At 44.9% G+C, this 21405-nt stretch overlaps 1 protein-coding gene across 4 annotated transcripts in view; it reads right to left on the bottom strand.

Annotated features, from left to right (window-relative positions):
* The window catches only part of MAMLD1 (mastermind like domain containing 1), a 126821-nt gene that overhangs the window by 53995 nt on the left and 51421 nt on the right, over positions 1-21405 (bottom strand). For all 4 annotated transcript variants that reach the window (XM_055393632.2, XM_055393633.2, XM_055393634.2 and 1 more), the window contains exon 2: positions 922-1080. In XM_055393632.2, coding sequence (XP_055249607.1) covers positions 922-981 — 60 coding nt within the window. In that variant the 5' untranslated portion in view covers positions 982-1080. The remainder of the gene's footprint in view (positions 1-921; positions 1081-21405) is intronic.

The raw sequence follows: 21405 nt of genomic DNA, 5'->3' as shown, positions 1-21405 counted from the left end.
CTCCCTGACAGCTATGCAAAGATCAGAATTCTCACCTAAATAGAAAACTGACTTACTCAAAGTAGACTGCCCTTGGAACTGGAGAAGCTGGGCCCTTTAGTTATGTGAAATGACATTACCTCAAAGCCCCCAGCTCCCATTTCTCTGAACAGGAAGGAAGCAGACCCATGGGTCTAGAAGAGCCATTTCCTCTCTGCTCTATTAATTGCCGAGATTAAGCAAGCCACTCCTTTGTGGACCTAATGCACTGAGATAATAGCCATTGTGCTTTTAGCACCTCCTAGTAACTAAGCTAACTTGGTAGACAAGTGAGGTTGCAGGCTTTTATTGTCAGAGTCAACCAACCAGTGGCTCCCAGGCCCCTTTCTAGAATTCTGGCTCCCCAAACTACTTATGGAATCCCTAACTCTTGAGTTTCACACTCATGAATTATGTCTGAGTTCTGAAGGAGGCAAGCAGAAATTTGTCAGGTGTGTTTTTAAAAGGACATCAGGGACAGAGAGTCGAATGGGAGTATCTTTCAGCATTCTATTCACTGGCTTCCTGTTCTCAGTGGTACTAGGAAGTTAATATAATACATCCAGTGCCTGTCACCCCCAAATTCCTGGCTTCCATTAAGAGAAAAAGTACACTTTTTTCCTTTTCACCCTTCGTCTCTTCCTAGTTAAAGGGATGTATGCAGAGAGAGCTGAACTGGGACTCCAGATGGAGCCTTGGACTCTCTTGCTCTTCCTGAAACTCACAAGGGGCAGGGTCAGCTCATCTCCTGGATCTTTTCTAGGTCACATTTCAGTTTCTTTACATTTGGGGTTGGTACCTTGCCACCAAGTTTGCACAGGGAATTTCAACAACACATCTTACGTTCAAGTTTAAGGTTAGAAACATTCAAAGCCCCCCTCCCCCCATAGCCCATTGTCTGACCGATTCCTGGAGCTTTCTGGGCTCCTGACGATTTCCCACCATGGCGAAATGGGGAAGCATGCTCTTGACTACAAGTCGACTTTTCCAGTCATCCGTTGTTTGACCTGCAATTTTATTCTTGACTCTCCCAGGCGCTTCCCAAACGACCTAGACACAGGGCTTAGGGAGACAAAAAGTACACTGTCTTTCAGACACAAAGATGAGACCATTGACCCCGTGAATCACAGACTTGCACTCCAAGGACAGGTTTGGGTGCAGCTGGCTACGTGCATTTTTCTTGTCTCTCTTTCCACCCCACCACCCTCCTTGAGCCCTTCCCACCTCCAGGGATGAGGGGCACATCTGGAAGGCAGTTGGCTGGGATGAGATAGCAGTCTCTGGAGAGCTGAGGGATGGGTGGAGGAACAGCCCGATGTGACTAAACGACATCGGGCTTCAAGGCAGGGAAGGCTTTTCTGCAGGACAACATGAGATCTTCCGTTCTCTAACACAGATTTTTTTTTTTTTAATATGAAAACCAAGGTGGTTGGATCAGGTGATGGCTTAACTGCCCTTTCAGATCTATTGAAGCCTTCGGTTCATAGAAGGGGCAGCTGTGTCAACTCTGCCCCTGTGAGCACCCAACCAAGTGAGCAAACTAACAGGTCATCACCCGACAATCACTGGACGGAAGCAATGGCTGTTGGAAGGGGCTCACGAAACTCCGGTGCACCGGCTGTGATCATGATCATGGCTGTCCCAGCTGATGCCCTCTATGACAGACGAGCAGACACATGCAAACCCAGTGACAGCAGATGTGTTTTGTTTCATTTCTTTTTGTTTGTCAGGATGTCGACAAGGAATTAGAGCTCTGCCAAGAGATTCATATGTGAGGGATGCTCTCCTTCCCTAGATCTCCTTGGCAGGACAATACAGGTCTAAAATTTCTGTGTCTACATATCTGGCTCTGGAAAAGTGCAGAAGTACTTTCCCCATTCCCCCACTGCAGACAACTGAAACCTCTGGTCCTTATATATAAAACAAGCACCAGAAGACCCTGAAAGGTGGGGAGAAGAAAGCAAACTGGATAAAGACCTTGGGACATAGGGAACGACGCAGTCCAAGCTCCCTGGGTTTTCTTTTTGCCTCGGAGATCCCAGACTGGGACTGAAGAAGCAGATAACCCAAAGTACCAATGAACACAGACAAAACAACTCCTGCAAAAGTCTCCTCTCTTTACTCAAAGGGCCAGAAAAGGGGCAATCTCCCAAGACTGAAAACTTTTATGCAAGAGCCAGTCTTCTTCAGCTAAACACCACAGACAAAAGGGTGGTCCCACCCAGTCCCATCAGCAAAGGCCAGTTGAGGGCCTAGACTCCACCCCCACTGGACAGAAATGAGTCATCTCCCCTGTTCCTGCCAGGGTGGTGTTAGAGGAGGCTGCACAGAGTGAGGACCCTTGCCCCTCCACAGGGTCATGAGTCCACATCCTATCCCTTCCAATGTCAGCAGAGGTCACATGGGGAACAGTAATGAGGCACTCTTACCCATCCCACCAAGGGTGGTATTAGCACAAGCCCAGTGGGGAGCTGGAACTATCATCACTGCCCAGCAGTAATGAGAAGCTCCAACCTCCTTGGTGTCAATGAAGGCTAAGTAGAGAATCTGGATTTCCATAGCTACCTGGCAGAAATGAGACAGTGCACCCCTTTCCCTGCCAGAGCATTGTCAGAGAAAGCCAGCTAAACAGAAGATCTAAATGAGTGCTGAAAATCATCACACTTCAGGTATGGAAGGGGAATCAAAACATTCTCAGATGAACGAAAACTAAAAGAATTCATTAACAACAGACTTCTCCTAAGAGAATGGCTAAAGGGAGCTCTCTAAACAGAAAGGAAGTGATAAAAGAAGACATTTTGGACATCACTGAGGAAAAAGGAACCACGGAAAGAGAATATGGGTAAAATAGAAAAGACTTTCCTTTTCCTTAAAGTTTTCTAAATTATATTTGGCAGCTGAAGAAACATAACATTGCATGCTGTGGTTCTTTGGCATTGAAACACATATGTTGTCATATGTGAAACGAATCACTAGTTCAGGGTCAATGCATGTTACAGGATGCTCGGGGCTGGCATGCGGGGATGACCCAGAGGGAGGATAAAGGGAGGAGGGAGGTGGGAGGGGGGTTCAGGAGGGGGAACTTATGTAAACCCGGGGCGAATTCATGTCAATGTATGGCAAAACCAACCAATATAATATTGTAAAATAATTTGCCTCCAATAAAAAATAAATTGCCAAAAAAATAAAAAAAATAAATGTACGTGGAAGAAATATTTAACACAATTACATTATAAACAGAGGAGAGTGGTAAAGGGGTGGAAAGAGAGGTAAGGTTTCTATAGTTCACTCAAACTGGTAAAATGCTGACATAAGCAGACCGTTATAAGTTAGGTATATATGATGTAGTACCAAGGAACACCAAAAAAAATGGCACACAGAAAGATACACGCAGAAACACCATATACAAATCAGCAAATGAAATTCTAAAAAAATTTCAACTCACCCACAGGAATACAGAAAAAAGAAAGTAGGGCCAAAAACAGAGAGCAAACAAATTAAAAATAAATTGGCAGAATTAAGCACTAACATCAATAAGTACATTAAGTGAAAACGATCTAAATACAGCAATTAAAAAGAGACATTGACAGAGTCAATTAAAAAAAACAAACATAACACAACTATATGCTGTCTGCAAGATGCTCACCTCAAATATAATGATATGGGCATGTAGAAAGAAAAAGGATGAAAAAACTTTTAAAAACGAGCAGGGGTGGCTCTAGTAACATCAAATAACTTCAGAACAAAGAAAATGACCAGGCACAGAGAAGGGCAAAGTATCAGTCTACCAAGAAGACAGAGTAATTCTAAATGTGCATGCAGCAAACAACACAGCTACATGATATATGGGTCAAAATTAACATTAACTGAAAGAAGAAATAGAAAGTTCGACGTTCATAGTGGAGACTTCAATGTCCTCTCTCAATAACTGATAGAATAATTAGAAAATCAGCAAGATATAAAAGAACTCAACACCACCGCCGTCTAATAAGATCTAATTGATATTTATAGAACACTCCATCAAGAAAACAGTAAAATTTACATTCTTTTCAAGCATCCAAGAAATATATACCAATACAGACACCATTTGGGCTATAAAACAATCCACAAAAATTTAAAAGAGTTGAAGTAATATATGGTATTTTCTCTGATTACAGTGGAATCAAATTAGGAAACAAAAACAGAAATGACAACAGGAAAATCTCCAAACACTTGGAAACTAAGAAACAAACTTTAAAAAAACCTCAGGAGTCAAAGAGGAGGTCTCAAGAGAAATTATTAAAATAAACTGAATTAAATGAAAATATATTACATCAAAATTTGTGGGACACAAGTACAGCTCTACTGAGAGAGAAATTTACAGTTATAACAGAAATGAGGGTAAGTCTAAAATCTATAAGTTTCCACCCAAGCAACCAAGAAAAAGGAGAATAAACCCAAAGCAAACAAAGAAGGGAATATAAAAAATAGGTATTAAAATTAATATTGAAATGATATTAAAAACAGCCAACAAGCACATGTAAAGATGCTCAGTATCAAGAGATGTTAAGAGAAATGCAAATCAAAACTATGACATACCACTTCCTACACAGTAGGATGGCATAATAATAAAAGGGAAATAACAAGTGTTGACAAGAATGTGGAGAAATTGGAACACTCATACTTTGCTGGTAGGAATCGAAACAGTACAGCTGCTGGGGAAAGCAGTTTGGCAGTTCTTCCAAAAAAAGTCTAACAACATGGAATTACCATCAGACCCTGCAATTCCATTCCTACATATATACCCAAAAGAAATGAAGATCGATATTCAAATATTTCTACACAAATGTTCACAGTAGCATTATTCATGATAATCAAAAGGTGGAAACAACCCAAATGGCCATCAATGTGTAAACAGATAAACAAAATTTTCCTTACCACTGACTTATTCAGCCATACAAAGGAATGAATTATTGGTATATAGATAAAACCTGCTAAGTGAAACAAGTCAGTCACCAAAGGTCACATATTATATGATGCCATTTATACAAAATATCCAGAATAACTGAATTCATGGAGACAGAAAACAGATTAGTGGTTGACAGGGACTGAGGGCAGGGAGGAAGGAGGGACTAACTGCTTACTAGAGATGAGGCTTTACTTTGGGTGATGTAAATGTTCGGGATCTAGATATAGGAGATGGACGAATGCCACTAATTGTCATTTGAATTTCACCTTTATTTGTTTGAAAAACCCACCAAATACTGGCAGAAATGAAAGAAACTGGATTATTTATGTATTGTTGGAGAGAATGAAAAATGGCAAAGCTACTCTGGAAAACTGTTTTGGCAGTTTCTTAAAAACTGAACATGTAATTATTACATGGCCCAGCAATTGCACTCCTAGGTATTTATCCCAAAGGAATGAAGACATGTATTCATACAAAAACTGGCAAACAAGCATTTATAGTAGCTTTACTCAAGACAGTCTCAAACCAGAAACAACCCAGAAATCTTTCAATGGATGAACGATTAAACAAACTGGTACCTACATACCATGGTATACCACTCAGCAATAAAAAGACATGACTGTTGATAATGACCTGTATGAGTCTGTAGAGAATTATGGAAAAAAAGGCAATCCCCCTAACTTAGCCACTGTGTGATTCCATTTATATAACATTCTTAAAATGACAAAACTATAGAAATGGACTAATTAGATGTTGCCAAAGAGTAAGGAAGGGGTTGGTGTGGAAGGGACGTGGATGTGTCGATCAAAGGGTAAAATGAGGGGTTCATGGGGAGATGGACATGCTCTGCACCTTGACTATACCCACGCTGGCATCCCAGCTGTAATATAGCTTTGCAAGATGCTATCATTAGGCAAAACTAGTTAAGAGGGCACAAGGGATCTCTTTGCATTATTTCTTACACCTGCATGTAAGTCTACAATTGTCTCAAAACCACAAATTGAGTTACAGTCATATGATCTTATTTTTTGATGCAAAAGAAGCACATCACGAAATTCAACACCCATTCATGATGAAAACTCTCAAAAAACCAGGACTAGAGAGGAACTTCCTCAATTTGACGAAAAGCATCTGCAATATTTCTACAGCTAACATCACATTTAATAATTAAAGATGACAGCTTTCCCTCCAAGTTTGGTGACAAGGCAAGGATAACTACTCTCACCACTGCTCGTACCAAATCAATATGTTGAACATCTTAAACTTACACCATGTTGTGTATCTAATATATTCCCAAGAAAACAAAAAACAATAAACCAGAAACAATACTGGAGGTTCTGGCTAGTTCATTAAGGCAAGAGAATTAAATAAAAAGGCATACATATTAGAAGTAAAACTATCTCTACTTGTAGGTGATATGATTTTCTACATGGAAATCTTAAAAAATTTACAAAGTATATCCTGGAACTAATAAGCAAGTTCAGGAAGGTCTCAGAATACAAGATCAACATATAAAAATCAATTGCACTTATAAATACCAGCAAAGAATGCATGCGCACTGGGATTAAAAATATGGTACAGTTTACTATTGCTCAAATACTTCTGCAGTGAAAATCAAACAAATCACATCCAGGACGTGTATGCTAAAAACTATGAAACACCAATGAAAGATCAAAGATGCTATAAATTAATAGAGGGATATTCTGTGTTTACAGAATGAAAGACTCAACATTGTACAGATATCAATTTTTCTCATATTGATATACAGCTTTACCAAATTCCTATCAAAATCCCAGCATGATTTTTGGTAGATATAGATAAAATCATTCTAAAATTTCTATGGAAATACAAGGGAAGTAGAAGAGATGAAACAATTCTGACAAAGAAGAATCAAGTGGAAGGAATCAACTTACCCAGTTTCAAGACTTATTATATGACTGCAGTAAACAAGATAGTCTGGTGTTGGCAGAGGGATAGACACATTGATTACTGGAACAGAACAGATTCCAGGAATAGATCCACATAAATATGCCCAACTGAGTCTTGACAAAAATGCAAAAGCAATTCAGTGCAGGAATGGCAGCATTTTTAACACATGGTCTGGAACAATTGAACATCTATAAGGCAAAAAATAAACTTCACACTCAATCTCATGGCTTACACAAAAATTAACTAAAAATGGACCAAACAGTTAATTGTAAGATGTAACATCACACAAGTTTTAGAAAAAGGTAGGAGAAAATCTTTGGGATGTAGAGCTAGGCAAAAAGTTCTTTCTTAGACTTGACATCAAAAGCATGACTCATAAAAGGAAATATTGATAAATTAGACCTTATTGAAAGTAAAATATTTGCTCTGTGAAAGACCATATAAATAGGATGAAAACATGACTAGAAGAAAATACCTGCCAACCTCCTATTGGATAAAGGACTAGTATCCAGAACATATAAAGAATCTCAAAAACTCAACAGTAGGAAAACAAACCACCCAATTAGAAAATGGGAAAAAGACATGAAAAGACATTCCCAAGAGTTTCTATGGAAGGCAAATCAGCACATACACAGATGTTCAATATCATTAAACATTAAAGAATTGTAAATTAGAACCACAATGAGATTCCACTACCTACCTATCTCTCTCTCTTTAGTCACTAGGTCGTGTCCAACTCTTGCGACCCCATGGACTATAGCCTGCAGGTTCCTCTGTCCATGGAATTCTCCAGGCAAGAAGACTGGAGTGTGTTCCCATTTCCTTCTCCAGGGGATCTTCCTGACCCAGGAATCGAACCCAGGTCTCCTGCATTGCAGGCAGACGCTTTACCGACTGAAGTATGAGGGAAGCCCTACCTACCTATCAGAATGGCTAAAATAAAGAGCAGCAGCAACACCAAAAGCTGGTGAGAATATGGATCATCTGGACCACTCACTGCCAGTTGGAAATATCAAACTAGCCACGCAACTATAGGATGACACAGCACTTGCACTCCAGGGCCTTTATTCCAGAGAAATGAAAATTTATGTCCACACAAAACTTACTATTATCAAACAAGCTACCCATTTAGCTCTAAGGGAAAAAAGACAAAATTGAAAAAAATAATGCTGCTTTGGCTCTTAAAGACTCCACTCTACCAATTTGTTGCCCTGCCCCTTTGTGGTTCCCAGCAGCCCAGTGTAGAGAGGACAGGTGACGGTGCAGTCAGAACTGTGTGGATGAAGGCAACCTCCTGACTCAGCATTGCATCACTATGCTTTGGGACCAGCTGAGCCAGGGGAACATGGCCAACAGGAAACCCAGGTGAGAGTTCCCTGCCTGGAAACTGACTTTGGTCCAAGTCAGAAGGGGTCTCCCGCCACCAGCACCCCAGCCTCTCCAGACGTGACCGCGTTTCCTCTTTGCCTCTAGAGGAATCCAGGCCTGGGAACCAGCCCTCAGGCAAACTTTTCTACCACAGCAGCGGTGTGCTACCTCAGCACACACAACGCCAGCTCGGGCTCCTTCTGCCCTGGCAATATCCATGAACAGCTGGACAGGAAGCCTAATGCCCCCCATTGACAGAAACCCAAGACCAGCCATGTTTCCAAGAACAATCCAAGGTTGTGGATGAATTCCCAAATCATCTGCTACACACACTTTGGATTTCAGCCTCAGAAATCCACGTGAATTCAGCTTTCTCTATTCATGCTGGCTTTAATACAGAGATAAAATGCCACCCCCCTGCCTGCATCATCAAGTAAGTCAATGCTTCAGGGAGAAGCTTGGCTCTGGGATTCAGCAGCCTGTTGATGTGGGAAATGGGGTGAGGTGAGGGGTGTTCTCCCAGCTCAGGTTCAGGGCAGAGGCTTGCAGGCATTTTCTCTCCCCTTCAGCCCAGGCTCTAAAGGCACCCGAGGGACCCCAGGGTCATCACCAGCTCACTGCTCCCTGCCTTAGCCAAGGGCTGTAGTACCAGATGTCTTGCTGTGGACTGTGGACTCAGCCAGATGTCTGATGTCCATCTCAACGTGCCAGTCGGGGTCAGATCTCCGAGCATGACAGAGGAAGGAAACAAACCAAATCAGAGGCACTTGGCAAGGAGGCAAGGGGAGCATGAGGATGGAGCAACCCTGAAGGATTGAAATCTTTCCAAGCAACAGAGTCCAAGGCCCATCCCCCAAGGAACTAAGGAGCAGAAAGCCTTGGGTTTCAGACTGAAAGGTACAAAGGCAAGCTACACAGGAAGTTGACCCCACATCTCTCATCCTAGCTGCTTCTTCCCCTACGGTCCCTGGATTGGGTGAGGAGAAGGATCCTGCTGAGCCATTCCCATAAGAATCTCTGAGACCATGAGATCCCATCCCAGGTCTCTGGCTTGTGGGGTGTATTTTGAGTTAGGATAGGAGACACTGGGATATTAGAGTTCTCATTTTTTTCAAGGGTGAAATTTAGCTTCCAAACGAAATAAAAAGTCAAAAGACCTCTGGACTTCAAGTGGGCTTACAGAGGAATGGAACCCAGCCAGTCAGGTGGAGGTAATAGGATGGCAAAATAATTCAAGTCTGTCTTCAGACATGTACATTGGTGTTACATTGAATTGTGGCCCTCCCACTCATGTTGACATCTGGACCCCAGTACCTTAGGGTGTGACCTTATCTGGAAATAGGGGAGTTACAGATGTGATTGGAGTAGGGTTGGCCCTTAATTTAATAGGGCTGGTGTCCTTATGAAAAAGGGGCATTTGGACACAGGAGGGTGGCCCTCCTGATACCTTGATCTCAAACTTACGTTTTCTGCAAATGTGAGAAAATTCTTGTCTTTGGTTTAAGTTTGTGGAGCTTTGTTATAGCAGCACTAGCAAACTCATATACCAGGGAGAAAAATGCTAAAGGGAAGGCACAGGTGCCAGTGAGGCTGGCATGTGTCCACAGCCAAGGGGGTTCCCTTAGGGAGCTTCAGGGCTTGTTTACTCTTTGTGGGTAAAGGATCCTCTTGTTTGGATGACTAAGAGCTGGAGCGTTCTGAGTCCAGGGCCATCTGTGACTCTTGGCACTTAAAGAACACCCAGTTCTGGACTCTTATTATTTGGCCTGTCCCACCACCTGAAGACAGGGACCCGGGCAGCTGAGAGCTGGAGCATCCAGCCCATGGCTCTGCTCATGGCGAGAGCATCACAAACTTGTGTAGACAAAACTGGCTAGGGTGCAGGGCTATGTGGAAAGTAAGAGGAAGCAACAGAAGAAGGCACCTCTGGTGGAGAATCACAGGGTGGGCTGAATACATGCCAGGAGGCCAAGGCCACTGCTACTCTCCAGACCACCAACAAAGAATGCCTGGTGGGAACAGATCCATCAACCCACTGCCATCAATCACAGCCACAGGGGGCTCTAATAGTAGCAGATGCTCTAAAAGGAACTGGCTGCTGTGAATTCCAATTTCCCATGAGAGATGTTGGTGTGAAGGTGTAAGGAGTCAAGTGAGATGCCCTAGTCCAGAGGAGCTTGTCCTGGGTGAAACAGGCAGAGCCCAGGCTGGAGTCAGGTGGGTCAAGGGTGAAGAAGATTGGCCTTCTAGATGTTAGGAGAGTCAGGGCTTCGAAGCCCAAGAACAGGCCCTGAAGCAGTAAGGCTGGCTTCTCAGTCATGACTCCTTAACCTTGAAGACTCAGTTTCTTCAGGTGTAAAGTGCAAAGTTCTATACAGAAATCTAATAGCTACCACTGAGTGTGAATGGATTCAAACTTGGGTGGCCTAGGAACCATCTGAAGGAGTCTGTCAGCCTAGAGTCTTGATGACTTGTTGGATTGGAGTCCATATGTCCCTAGGAATGCATAACACGTTGTTCAATATTTTTGTGCATTTGAAAGGAGTGCTTTGGGAGTATCCAAGAGCCACAAGGCATGTAATTACAGGTTAATAAATACCTCAATATTCTAAAACACTACTTTCCATTTTTTAAAAGTTGACTTGAAAAAGCCCAAAGTGATATGGAGCAATTGGAACCCTCACATACTGCCGGTGGGAATGTAAAATGGTGCAGCCATTCTGGAAAAGAGTTTGGAAGTTCCAGGATAAGTTAAGCATAGAATAGCCATGAAAGTGTGAAAGTGTTAGTCACTCAGTCATGTCTGACTCTTTGCGACCCTATGGACTGTAGCCCGTTAGGCTCCTCTGTCCATGGAATTCTCTAGGCAAGAATACCAGAGTGGGTTGCCATTTTCTTCTCCAAGGGATCTTCCCAACCCGGGGATCAAACCTGGGTCTCCTGCATTGCTAGCAGGTTCTTTATTGTCTAAGCTAGCAGGGAAGCCCCAAATATGACCTTATAATTCCATTCTTGGGTATAATACAGCCAAGAGAAATGAAAACAGGCCTCTACCAAAGCTTGTACAAGAATGTTCATAGCAGCACTACTTCTGTCAGTGAAGAGGTGGAAACAACCCAGATGTCCACCAACTGGTAACTGGATAAGCCAAACATGGGCTCTCCATACAATGGAGTATTACTTGGCCATCAAAAGGCATGAAGTACTGGTACATGCTACAACATGGATGAACCTGACATTATGCCAAGTGAAAGATGCCAGGCACAAAAGACCACACAGAGTATGATTCCATTTATATGAAATGTCCAGAATAGACAAGTCAAAACAGTAAAAACACATCAAATTATATGCTTTCAAAGAGTGAATCATATGGTATGTAAATTATATATTAATTAAGTTTTTATAATAAAGACCAAATTATTATCACTCTCTAACTTGGGGTTTTAGAAAGTTGTTCCTTTTAGAAAAAGGATGAAGCAACATGTTATAAGTTTGGGGAGAAGGAAAAAGTTTCTATCCTGTACTCTGAGCAGGACTAGCCCCTAAATGACACAAGAGGTGCTGGGACCTCTCCCACATTATCAATAAAGAACTTACAGACTTGGTTTGGAAATAATACCTCAAGATCTGGTTGCTGCGAATTCTGTTTCAGGGAACCACCACAATCTGCCTCCTTTTGCATTTTGTATACTGCCACGGAGGTTATAAATGACCAGCCGCCACACACACCCCTGAGCGTTCTGCACAGATTGGTGATGAATCAGCTTGAGGCCGGGGGCTTCCAGCAAGTACAAACACTCCACGGTCCTACGCAGCAGGTCCAGAGAGCAGACTTCTGCTTCAAAAGGAGCCGAAACTTGTACAAACCAACAAGTCAACTGGGATCACTGTGTCTCCAGCTGGCCCCACCTGGAAACAGATTTAACTCCAAGACCGAGCGGCACAGAGTGTCCATCCGTGACATCAATCAGAACAGTTTTCTGCAACTTGGGGACATCCAGAAATGAGGGCAGACCAAGACAGTCTTAGAGCAGGGATAACAATGCTGATCTTATCACATGATCAACTGTGGCAGAAACAGCCTGCGAGGTGATGCAAGACCAAGTTTTGTCAAGACCTCATTTCTTACTGGACGTGTCCATCATCATCTTTTTCTGTTTTAGACATCATGCATTTTGAAAACTGAAAGTGCCCTGGGATTTAAAGTGGTAGTCCAGATGGGCCCTCTAGGTGCCGGCATTCCTAGGTGCTGAATGCCCATGAGTTCCCCCAAGCTTTCCCACAGCAGATGACCAAAGTGGGTGTTGTGCTGGAGTGGGGGTGTCTGGAAACTGTTCCAGCATCCTCTACAGGGTCAAACCTGCCACTCATATGTTGGTACACATACAGACACAGATGCACACAGTCACACATGCTCAGAGAAACATACATAGACACAGGTACCCACAGTCACACATGTACACACAAATGCACATACAAGTAGACATCAGGTGCACAGGTGCACACAGACACAGACACACACATTCAGAGACACACACAGAAACTCTCTTGCTCACTCTCTCTCTCCCTGTCCCAGAAAGTACCCAAGCACTAGAGGCCCAGGGGAAAGACTCTCCTTCTAAGTGGAGGATGTCCCCATCAGTCCCAGTCCCAGGGCACCTGGCCCCTCAATCTTGCCCTCCAGACGGGCTTCTGTTCAGAAGCTCTCAGGCAGCTCCAGTACCACCAGCACAGGGAAGAGAAACATAGCTTCACTGGCCTCCCTCCCTGCTCGCCCCTTGGTCCTGGCCCTAAAGGCAGACATGCAAGCAAGATTCCTTTCCCCTAGACTTAACATACAAGAATCACTGGAGATGCTGGGGTAGGGAGGAAGTGGTTTGGTTTTGTGGAAATTTCAGCAGTCAATAGCTTCAAGCTTATCAACGAGCAGGCAAGTGATCACTTGCAAAGTGTTTGGAGTTGGTGACCCAAAAGGCATCCTGGGTGGAACACTGGAATCAGGAGACCTGGGGTCCACTTCTATCTCAAACAAATCACAGACTCTCTAACCCTCAGGTTTATCTGCAAAGTGCGGCTGATGCCCTTTGCTCTTTGCCTTTCACGTGTACTGTGTGAGGGCCAGATGAGAATCAGAACTTGAAAGTCCCTGGGAAAGAGGATTGAGGGGAGCCAGCCCCTTTCTGCATTTCTGAGAAATGAAACTGAACAGAAGCTGTCACTTTTGTCCCCAGCTTCTATATACTCACACTTGGTTAGAGTCCTACAATGTTAGTGTGGGGAGGAAAACTAGAGATGAGAAGGCGACCTTCTTCTTGAACAGAGAGGAAAATTAAGGCAGAGACTGGTCCAGGATGGCATGGAGTGTTGGGCAGGGAGAGCTAATGCTACTTGTTAGGCTCACTGACTCTGGAGTCAGGGCACAATTAAGTTGAGATGGGCTGGAGACAGACACCCCATCTAATGTGCCCTTGGGTCCACATTCCAAAAGGAAGGAGCCAAGAAGCCTAATATACCCCTGAGGCTGACTCCCAGGCCATACAGTGACCTGACCTCACTTCAAACCATCAACAGCACTAACGGTGCAGTCTTTCCCTGCCAAGGCTTGCTAGCATGCCACTTCACCTCTCCAGTGTTCTCTTTCTTTCAATAGACCAAAGAGTTTGGCCTGGAGGACCCTACAAGCCTTGCCAACTGGCACTGCCTCGATGGCCGTTCACGGACTAGAACTCCGAACCCACAGTACAGACTTCCTTCAGTGGAGGCCTGCAGATTCCTGGTGGGGCTGGTCAGGGTTTGGGGTCCCTACCTTCCACACTCAAGCAAACACTCGTGGGATTCCCACCCCAGATTCTAAACAAGGCCATCTGGAGATCAGAGCCCTGGACAATGAATTAGGACAAGGCTGGAGAATTCACTAACCTCAGAGTCTAGAACACTCTAAAAAGAAAGAGGAAACAAGGAAGGTGACAGGTAAGAAATGTGGCAGTTGTCACTAGGCATTGCAAGGAGGCATCCCCAGAGGTCTGCACCCCAGTCCAGCCTTCTGTGTCCATCTACACTGTGGTGGGTTCAACTGAGAAAATGACTTAATAGGGTGTGTCAGGGGAGGGGAGGGTGTGTAACATGTGGCATAGAGGAGCAGTAAGTTAAAAGAAGAGAGCAATTAAAAAAAAATAAAGACAACTAGGCTAGAAAAGATTTGTGAAGAGTTCTGCTGAGCGCCAAAGAATCGATGCCTTCAAATTCTGTGCTGGAGAAGACTCTTGAGAGCCCCTTGGACTACAAGGAGATCCAACCAGTCAATCCTAAAGGAAATCAATCCTGAATATTCATTGGAAGGACTGATGTTGAAGCTGAAACTCCAATCCTTTGGCCACCTGATGAGAAGAACTGACTCACTAGAAAAGAGCTGATGCTGGGAAAGATTGAAGGTGGGAGGAAAAGCGGACAACAGAGGATGAGATGGTTGGATGGCATCACCAACTCAGTGGACATGAGTTTGAGCAAGCTCTGGGAGTTGGTGATGGACAGGGAAGCCTGGCGTGCTGCAGTCCACGGGGTTGCAAAGAGTCAGACGCGATTGAGCAACCAAACAACAACATGTTTAAATTGTCTTCCTGGGAAGTGTTCCAGTGATTAAAACTCTGCGCTCCAAGGCAGGGGTCCTGGGTTCAATCCCTGGTCAGAGAACTAGATGCTGCAACTAAAGATTCTGCGTGCCACAACTAGGACCTGGCACAGCCAAATAAATAAATAAACTTTTTAAAAAATAGACTTCCTGGATACATTCCACTCTCCAGATGGATACTGGATAATAAGAAAAGCACTAGGGTTGCACTTAAAGACTTCAAATGAAATCCTATTTGATGGGAGGAAATGTACTTTCACTACTTACTATGATGTAATAAATTCTCTCCATTCTTGGAAATGCCTCTCTGCAAGTATTTTAGATATTATTTCACAAATGAAAGAAAACAGTCAAGGCTGCTACCATCAGCTTTGGAGGAAACAATCTAATTTTCCAGATATTTATCCATTGCAAGTTGGCAACAATACCTCCAGTTACTAAAGACAGCGGGAGAATGCCTGTGCATTTCAGAAATGGTCCCCAGACACTTCCCTTTGAGAACACAGTCAACAAAAATGCACAGAAGCAGGCATTAAAGACGAATGCAATTTCACCGGCAGCCATTCAGATGCACGGCATGATAAACAGGCAAGAGCAATGTGGTACAAATGAGCCTGGCCTCTAGAAGAGTAGGAAGGGAACATGGACACAAATACCTTTAGGAGGCTACTTGGGTTGATAGTGAGAGTGGATTTCTACAGTTCAAACTACACAAGTTCTATGGCTGGCCCCATGCCAAGTTAGCCTATTTATCAAGCAAAAACTAAATGCTAAATAATACTAGAGTGAATAAGACATTTTTACTTGATCAAAAGTGCCTTCCCTGAGTCAGAAAAAAACGATGCCATTTTGGAGCTTAAAACTGGGGGTTAGAAGCGCAGGGTGCTAGTCTACCATGAGGAAGAAGGTTCTTGAAAAAGACCCATGTCCTGCTTCAGGCTTACCCTATGGTGCTCAAGGGACCCAGGAAGCTCTGTGCACCAAGAAGGCAGCCAGGAATCCCAGGGTTCTGGTTTCTCCTTGATTTTATTTTTTAAGTTTTTATTGGAGTATAGTTTCTGTACAATGTTGTATTACTTTTCTCCTTGGTTTTATCCATTGTATTTCTTCTAGACTAATGTCTTCAAAATCCAAATCAGGACCATCTCCATAATCTCAGCAGTCCTTCCTGCTCTAATTCTTTCAAGGATGAATATCTCACTCCATTGTGGGTCAAATACAAATGTATATTTCTGTGCTTAATTCAAACAGCTAAAGCTTAAAAGCCACATTACCAAGATACATTACAAAACCACAGAACTTGAGATGCTTCAGAGGAGTATCAACCATTACCAAACCTCAACTGTGCACAGAAAGTGAAAGCCGCTCAGTCGTGTCCAACTCTCTGCGACTCCATGGACTATACAATCCATGGACTTCTCCAGGCTAGAATACTGAAATGGGTACCTGTTCACTTCTCCAGGGGATCTTCCCAAACCAGGGATTGAACCCAGGTTTCCTATATTGCAGACAGATTTTTTACCAGCTGAGCTACCAGGGAAGCCCAAGAATACTGGAGTGGGTAGCCTATCCCTTCTCCAGCATATCTTCCTGACCCAGGAATCGAACTGGGGTCTCCTGCATTGTAGGCAGATTCTTCACCAGCTGAGCTACCATGGAAGGAGATATGGAATACAGAATTCACCAGATAAACACTTCTGTGCCAAGACTCTGCAGTTCATTCATCCCATCAGCTATCTGTGTATTCACGCAATCAAGCTGCCTGTGTTACACTGAGCTGTCCTTTCTCTTTCTCCTTATATTAAGCATATGAGAGGGTTGTGGAGAAGGTGTAAGAAAAGAGACAAACTTTTCATTTTGTACTGCAGTTAAGGTTTGATAAAGTCCTGTTACTTCTATAACCTTGGTGCATCCAGAAGGTACCATTTTAATAATGCTTATTTTTTCTTTAATGGTAAGAAGCCTCTGGTGGTTCATGAAATTCATTTCATATTCAATATGAAATTGCTTTTTATGAGAGAGGATCTCTGCTGAGTTTCTCTTGGGCACTGGAAGTTAGAGGAGGAAGCCCCCACACCTTTAAAGGCCGATAGGGTCTCTGGTTTCTATGAAAATGTTTTCCAACTGTCAAAGCACTTGTCAATGTACTCAGAAGAATCAGAATGAAATGAGCCCAAGGCTTTGTATCTAGTACATGGCAGTCTACACGCTGCCTGCAGGATTGCACACAGGCGCTCATTATAACTTCTGAAGTAGGAATCACGAGCCCTGGGTTCAAGTCCCAGCTTGGGGAGGTCATGGGATACACTGCCTGTATCTGGAGTGTGCTCATCACCCTGTCTTTCTCCAAGCTGATGACCCCCACTTGTCTATATTGCTGGATGGGAGAGGGGTGCACCAAGGCAGACATTGCAGCCTAAGGCATGGTCACCCTGACAGCAGGCCCAGCTCAGTACTGAATCACCATCACTGAGGTCAACTAGAAGCTCCCAGTTTTTTTTTCCTCAAGCCACAGTCCTCCCATCCCATTCTTACGCAGATGAATTCAAGACCCAAATAAAGGACCTTGCCTTTTGTTCCTGTTGAACTTCCCATGACAATGTTGGACCATCAAGATCTCTTTGGATCCTACAGTACTTTCACACTACAGAGAATCCATCGTCTGGGATTATGTCAGGGCCGGATGTGGTAAGAGTGATTCTCTCATCTCATCCAGATCATTGGGGAAAAAAGCAAAGCAGGCCAAGAGGAACTTGCCTGGAATGTGCCTCAAGACTTCCTTCTCCAAGGGGGACATGACTCCACAGCCTTTGGATTCGGTCATTTCACTGTTTACACAATCACATAACTGGGCTATAAACGAGGATTTCACAAGCCCGGCTGCCAAATGCTTTGCTGAGGTCCAAAACCACTTGCTGCTTTTCTCTGCCCTACCTGCCTAGGGAGCTCCTCCAACAGAAAAGAATATTCTACCCAATGCACTCTCCCATGAGCCCATGGACACTAGGGGGGAGCCCCACTCCTCCTGCTTTTGTTTCAGACCTGCTCTGGGCTGGCTTCCTTCTCTAAGCACCCCCATGCTTGCAACTGCTCCAAGAGCATGTTCTACAATTGCTAATTAAAATCATGTAAGATATCCAGTTTAAGGAGTTTCTTTTCTGGAAATTTGCAAGTAGATGGCCTACCTGGTGCTTTATGGTTCTTTTTGGCAGTTCTGCATGATCCAGAATGCTCTTCCCTGCTCTGTGCCCTGGGACTGTCATTCGTCCCAGCTTGCAAGGAATGGGAACGCTATGCAACCCCTTCATCTGTCACCATCTTCCTGTCGAGCTAAACCATATCACCAGCCAATCTATGACTCCCAGGTTGAAGGGCATTCTCTTCTACAAAGAAGCCTGAAGTTTTTCTCCCAAGAGCCTGGCTTCTCCTCCCACGGATGAGTCTCTTCGCCAGCCCAGGGCTCCCTGAGTGTGGGGTCTCCTTACCTTCTTCTCTCCCTTTGGTCACATCCCCCCAGTGCTTCACCTCTGACTCAGATGCATCTTAGCTGCTTTGGTATGATGCTGTGTTGCCTCTCCAGATGGTCTGGAGTCTTTGAGCTTATGTCTGGTTGATATGAGTTCATGGAACAGGGTATCTTCTCATTTTCCCTGTGTTGTGCCTCTGGCAAACAGGTCCGTTAAATAAAGTGGCTTCAGTTCCCCAGTGGCCTGCCTACTTCTCCATCAGGAAGTGCAGTTTCTGCTCCTGGGGCTCTGACAGCTCCCACCAGCTGACTTGCTATGACCCAGGAAAGGAGGAACCAGGCCAGAGAAAGCCGCCTGGTAGCAAAGGGCTCCACTGCCCAGGTCTTTAGGGCAATCTTGAGATAGCTGCAGTGTGGGATATGGTGACAGCCTCCCAGATGCAGTGACAGACGGCCTCTAGGCAGCCTCCAACTTCTTGCAGATAACGCCACTGTTTGGCCTTAGCTAGCACTTCCCCACCTGGCTTGGAGGCCAAACCCAAGAGGCACTGGGTGCACCAAAGGCTGAAATGGCCTTGCAGCTGGCAAGACTGCGCCTTGGCACAGGCAGTGGTGGTAACCAGTTGACGCAGCATGATAATGATCTCCCCTTCTCTGCAAACCTTGTGTCCCAGCTTGGAACCCAGAGTGGGGGTGCGGGTGGGGAGTTGGTGCTAATACACTTCTGGGTGGGGAGAGGCAAGCAGGTGTGATCAGAGTTGGTGCCGTGCAGCTTTCATTCTGTGAAGCAGACAGAGCTGAGGTTCCTTCCCTGAGGAGGGCATATCAGCGGAGGAAGGGGAACGGGGCACTGATCAGGCCTGGTGACACCAGAGAGCACATGGCTGCCTCAGTGTCCCCTCCATGGTGAAGTCACACACCCTTAGAGAGAGGGCCTAGGGCTGGATCCAGACCTGGGTATTCCTTGAAGGAGGTGGGAGCCAGGCTTCAGATTCTGCCCCATCATGAGAGGTTGGGTGGGGAAGATCCCGTGGAGGAGGAAATGGCAACCCACTCCAGTGTTCTGGCCTGACGAATCCCACAGACAGAGGAGCCTGGAGGACTACAGTCCATGGGGTCACAAAGAGTCAGACACAACTGAGCACAGACACACACACACACACAGACACACACAAGAGGCAGCGCAGTAGCTGAGCAGTTAAAACATGGACTCTGGTGCCCAATGGCCTGAGTTTGAATCCTAGCTCTGCCACTTAAGAGCTGTGTGGCTTTGGTGAAGTTACTCAACCTCTCTGTGTATCTATTTCCTTATCTATAAAAGAGATGATAGTAATAGCATCTGCCTCATAGGGCTGTGATGAAGATCAAAGACACAGTATCCATCATGTGCTTTGTGTGGTCAGCCCTACCAAACATTCACTACTGGCAGGTCTTCCTCTAGGCCCCCTCTAGGCCCTCCTCTAGGTCCAGGCAGAGGTGAACCTGGCCACGGTGGCCCTAGCCACTGGGTAGAGTAAAACGTCAGAGCACAGAGAGTTATGCTGATTCTCTTTCTGTCCAGTCTCTCCACACTAGAATACAAGCCCATGCTATCTGCCAGTCCCTAGAAGAGAGCCCATTGCAGGGCGGGCACACAACGACCAGCTGTGGAATTCCCCCTTGTGGTGGATGCCCCAGAAACAGGTGTCAACACTCAAACTTACTTGGCTGCAAAGACTTTGGGGTGACAGCAAAAGACACTGAAGCAGGCTTCAGACATTCTACTGGGTCAGAACCATGAGATGGCCTAGGAGTCGGAGGCCTGCTCCCTTGCTGCAGGGCCTGACCGTCCCTGGGCCTTGGCCTCAGTATCCTCTCTGGATGACAAACAATGTAAGGTGGGCCCTGCTCTATGCCGTCCAGGAAGCTCCTTTCCCATCAGGGCCCAAAACACACAGGGCACTAGCCGAACAAGATAGGAAGGGACACACCCTGTTCCAAGACTCTGGCTCACTCCTGTCAATTTCAAGGTCAGGCTCAACTTCCAACAGCTGTATCCATACACCATTTCTACATCAACACTAGAGCCAGTTTCTTGGGCTTCCTTCATAAAATGTTCACTTCCCTTCCCCCAATTCCTAACTTACATTTAAAGAAGACATTTTGGGAAACAGATACATTTTGACAAGAACAATTTGAAATCACCACAGGTATAAACACAAGTATAGACACAGTTGTTTGGTTTGCTTGTGAGAGCCCCAGAGTCTCTGGAGAGGCCGCTAAGTCTGCACTTGATGTGAAGTGCATGGACCAAGCCATCCTGGAGAAGAGGCCTCGTATTATTTTAGGTTGTTAACTTGACCACCAATGCTTCCAGAGACCAGATCTTGGCAGCAACGATCCCTGTCTGTATCTGTTATCTTTGGATAATCACAACAGGAATGGCCAGTGTAGATGCTGGGCCTGGCTTACTCCATGCTGCCAAGTGGCCAGTCCGAGGAATGGTCCCAATGAATGGAGTTTTATCAAGAGGAAAAGTCAGAGACCTTGCACTGGCATAGGGACTATGTAAGGCTGACTACCTGGCAAGGGAAGGAGTGGTGTGCCCAGGAGCATCAAACTGATGGTACCCACAATCCATAAGAATGGTTTCAATTCCACAGAAGCTTCACACAGGTGGGGAAAGCTCAACAGGCCACCCACAGTCTCTGCAGAGCTCCTCTAGGTGAGAAGGTGCTTGCCACACACTTTCTCTTTTGGATCACCCCACAACACCCTCACAAGAGAGGCTGCCTGGTCTGTGCCTCTGGGAGGGAGCTCACGATTCCTATAGCCCCCTCCTCTGCCAGATTGCACATCTCCATGTTTTAAGTTCTCTGGCTGGCCACCCGCGTCGTGTTTCCTTTCTCTACCTTGTGTTAGCACAATTCACAGGTGGAGAGCAGCATATACAAGTGGCTTATAGACTGTGGTAAGCTAACAGAGAAGCATCTGAAAACAGCTCATTCATACAATCAAATCCCAATGTTTGAGTAAACCACCATCCCAGGACTTACTCCCCCGCCCTGC

Source organism: Moschus berezovskii, chromosome X, assembly GCF_049115385.1.
Source record: "Moschus berezovskii isolate FMDL1 chromosome X, NW_MosBer_1.0, whole genome shotgun sequence".
Lineage (NCBI taxonomy): Eukaryota > Metazoa > Chordata > Mammalia > Artiodactyla > Moschidae > Moschus > Moschus berezovskii.
This window is presented reverse-complemented; position numbering and strand designations above follow the sequence as displayed.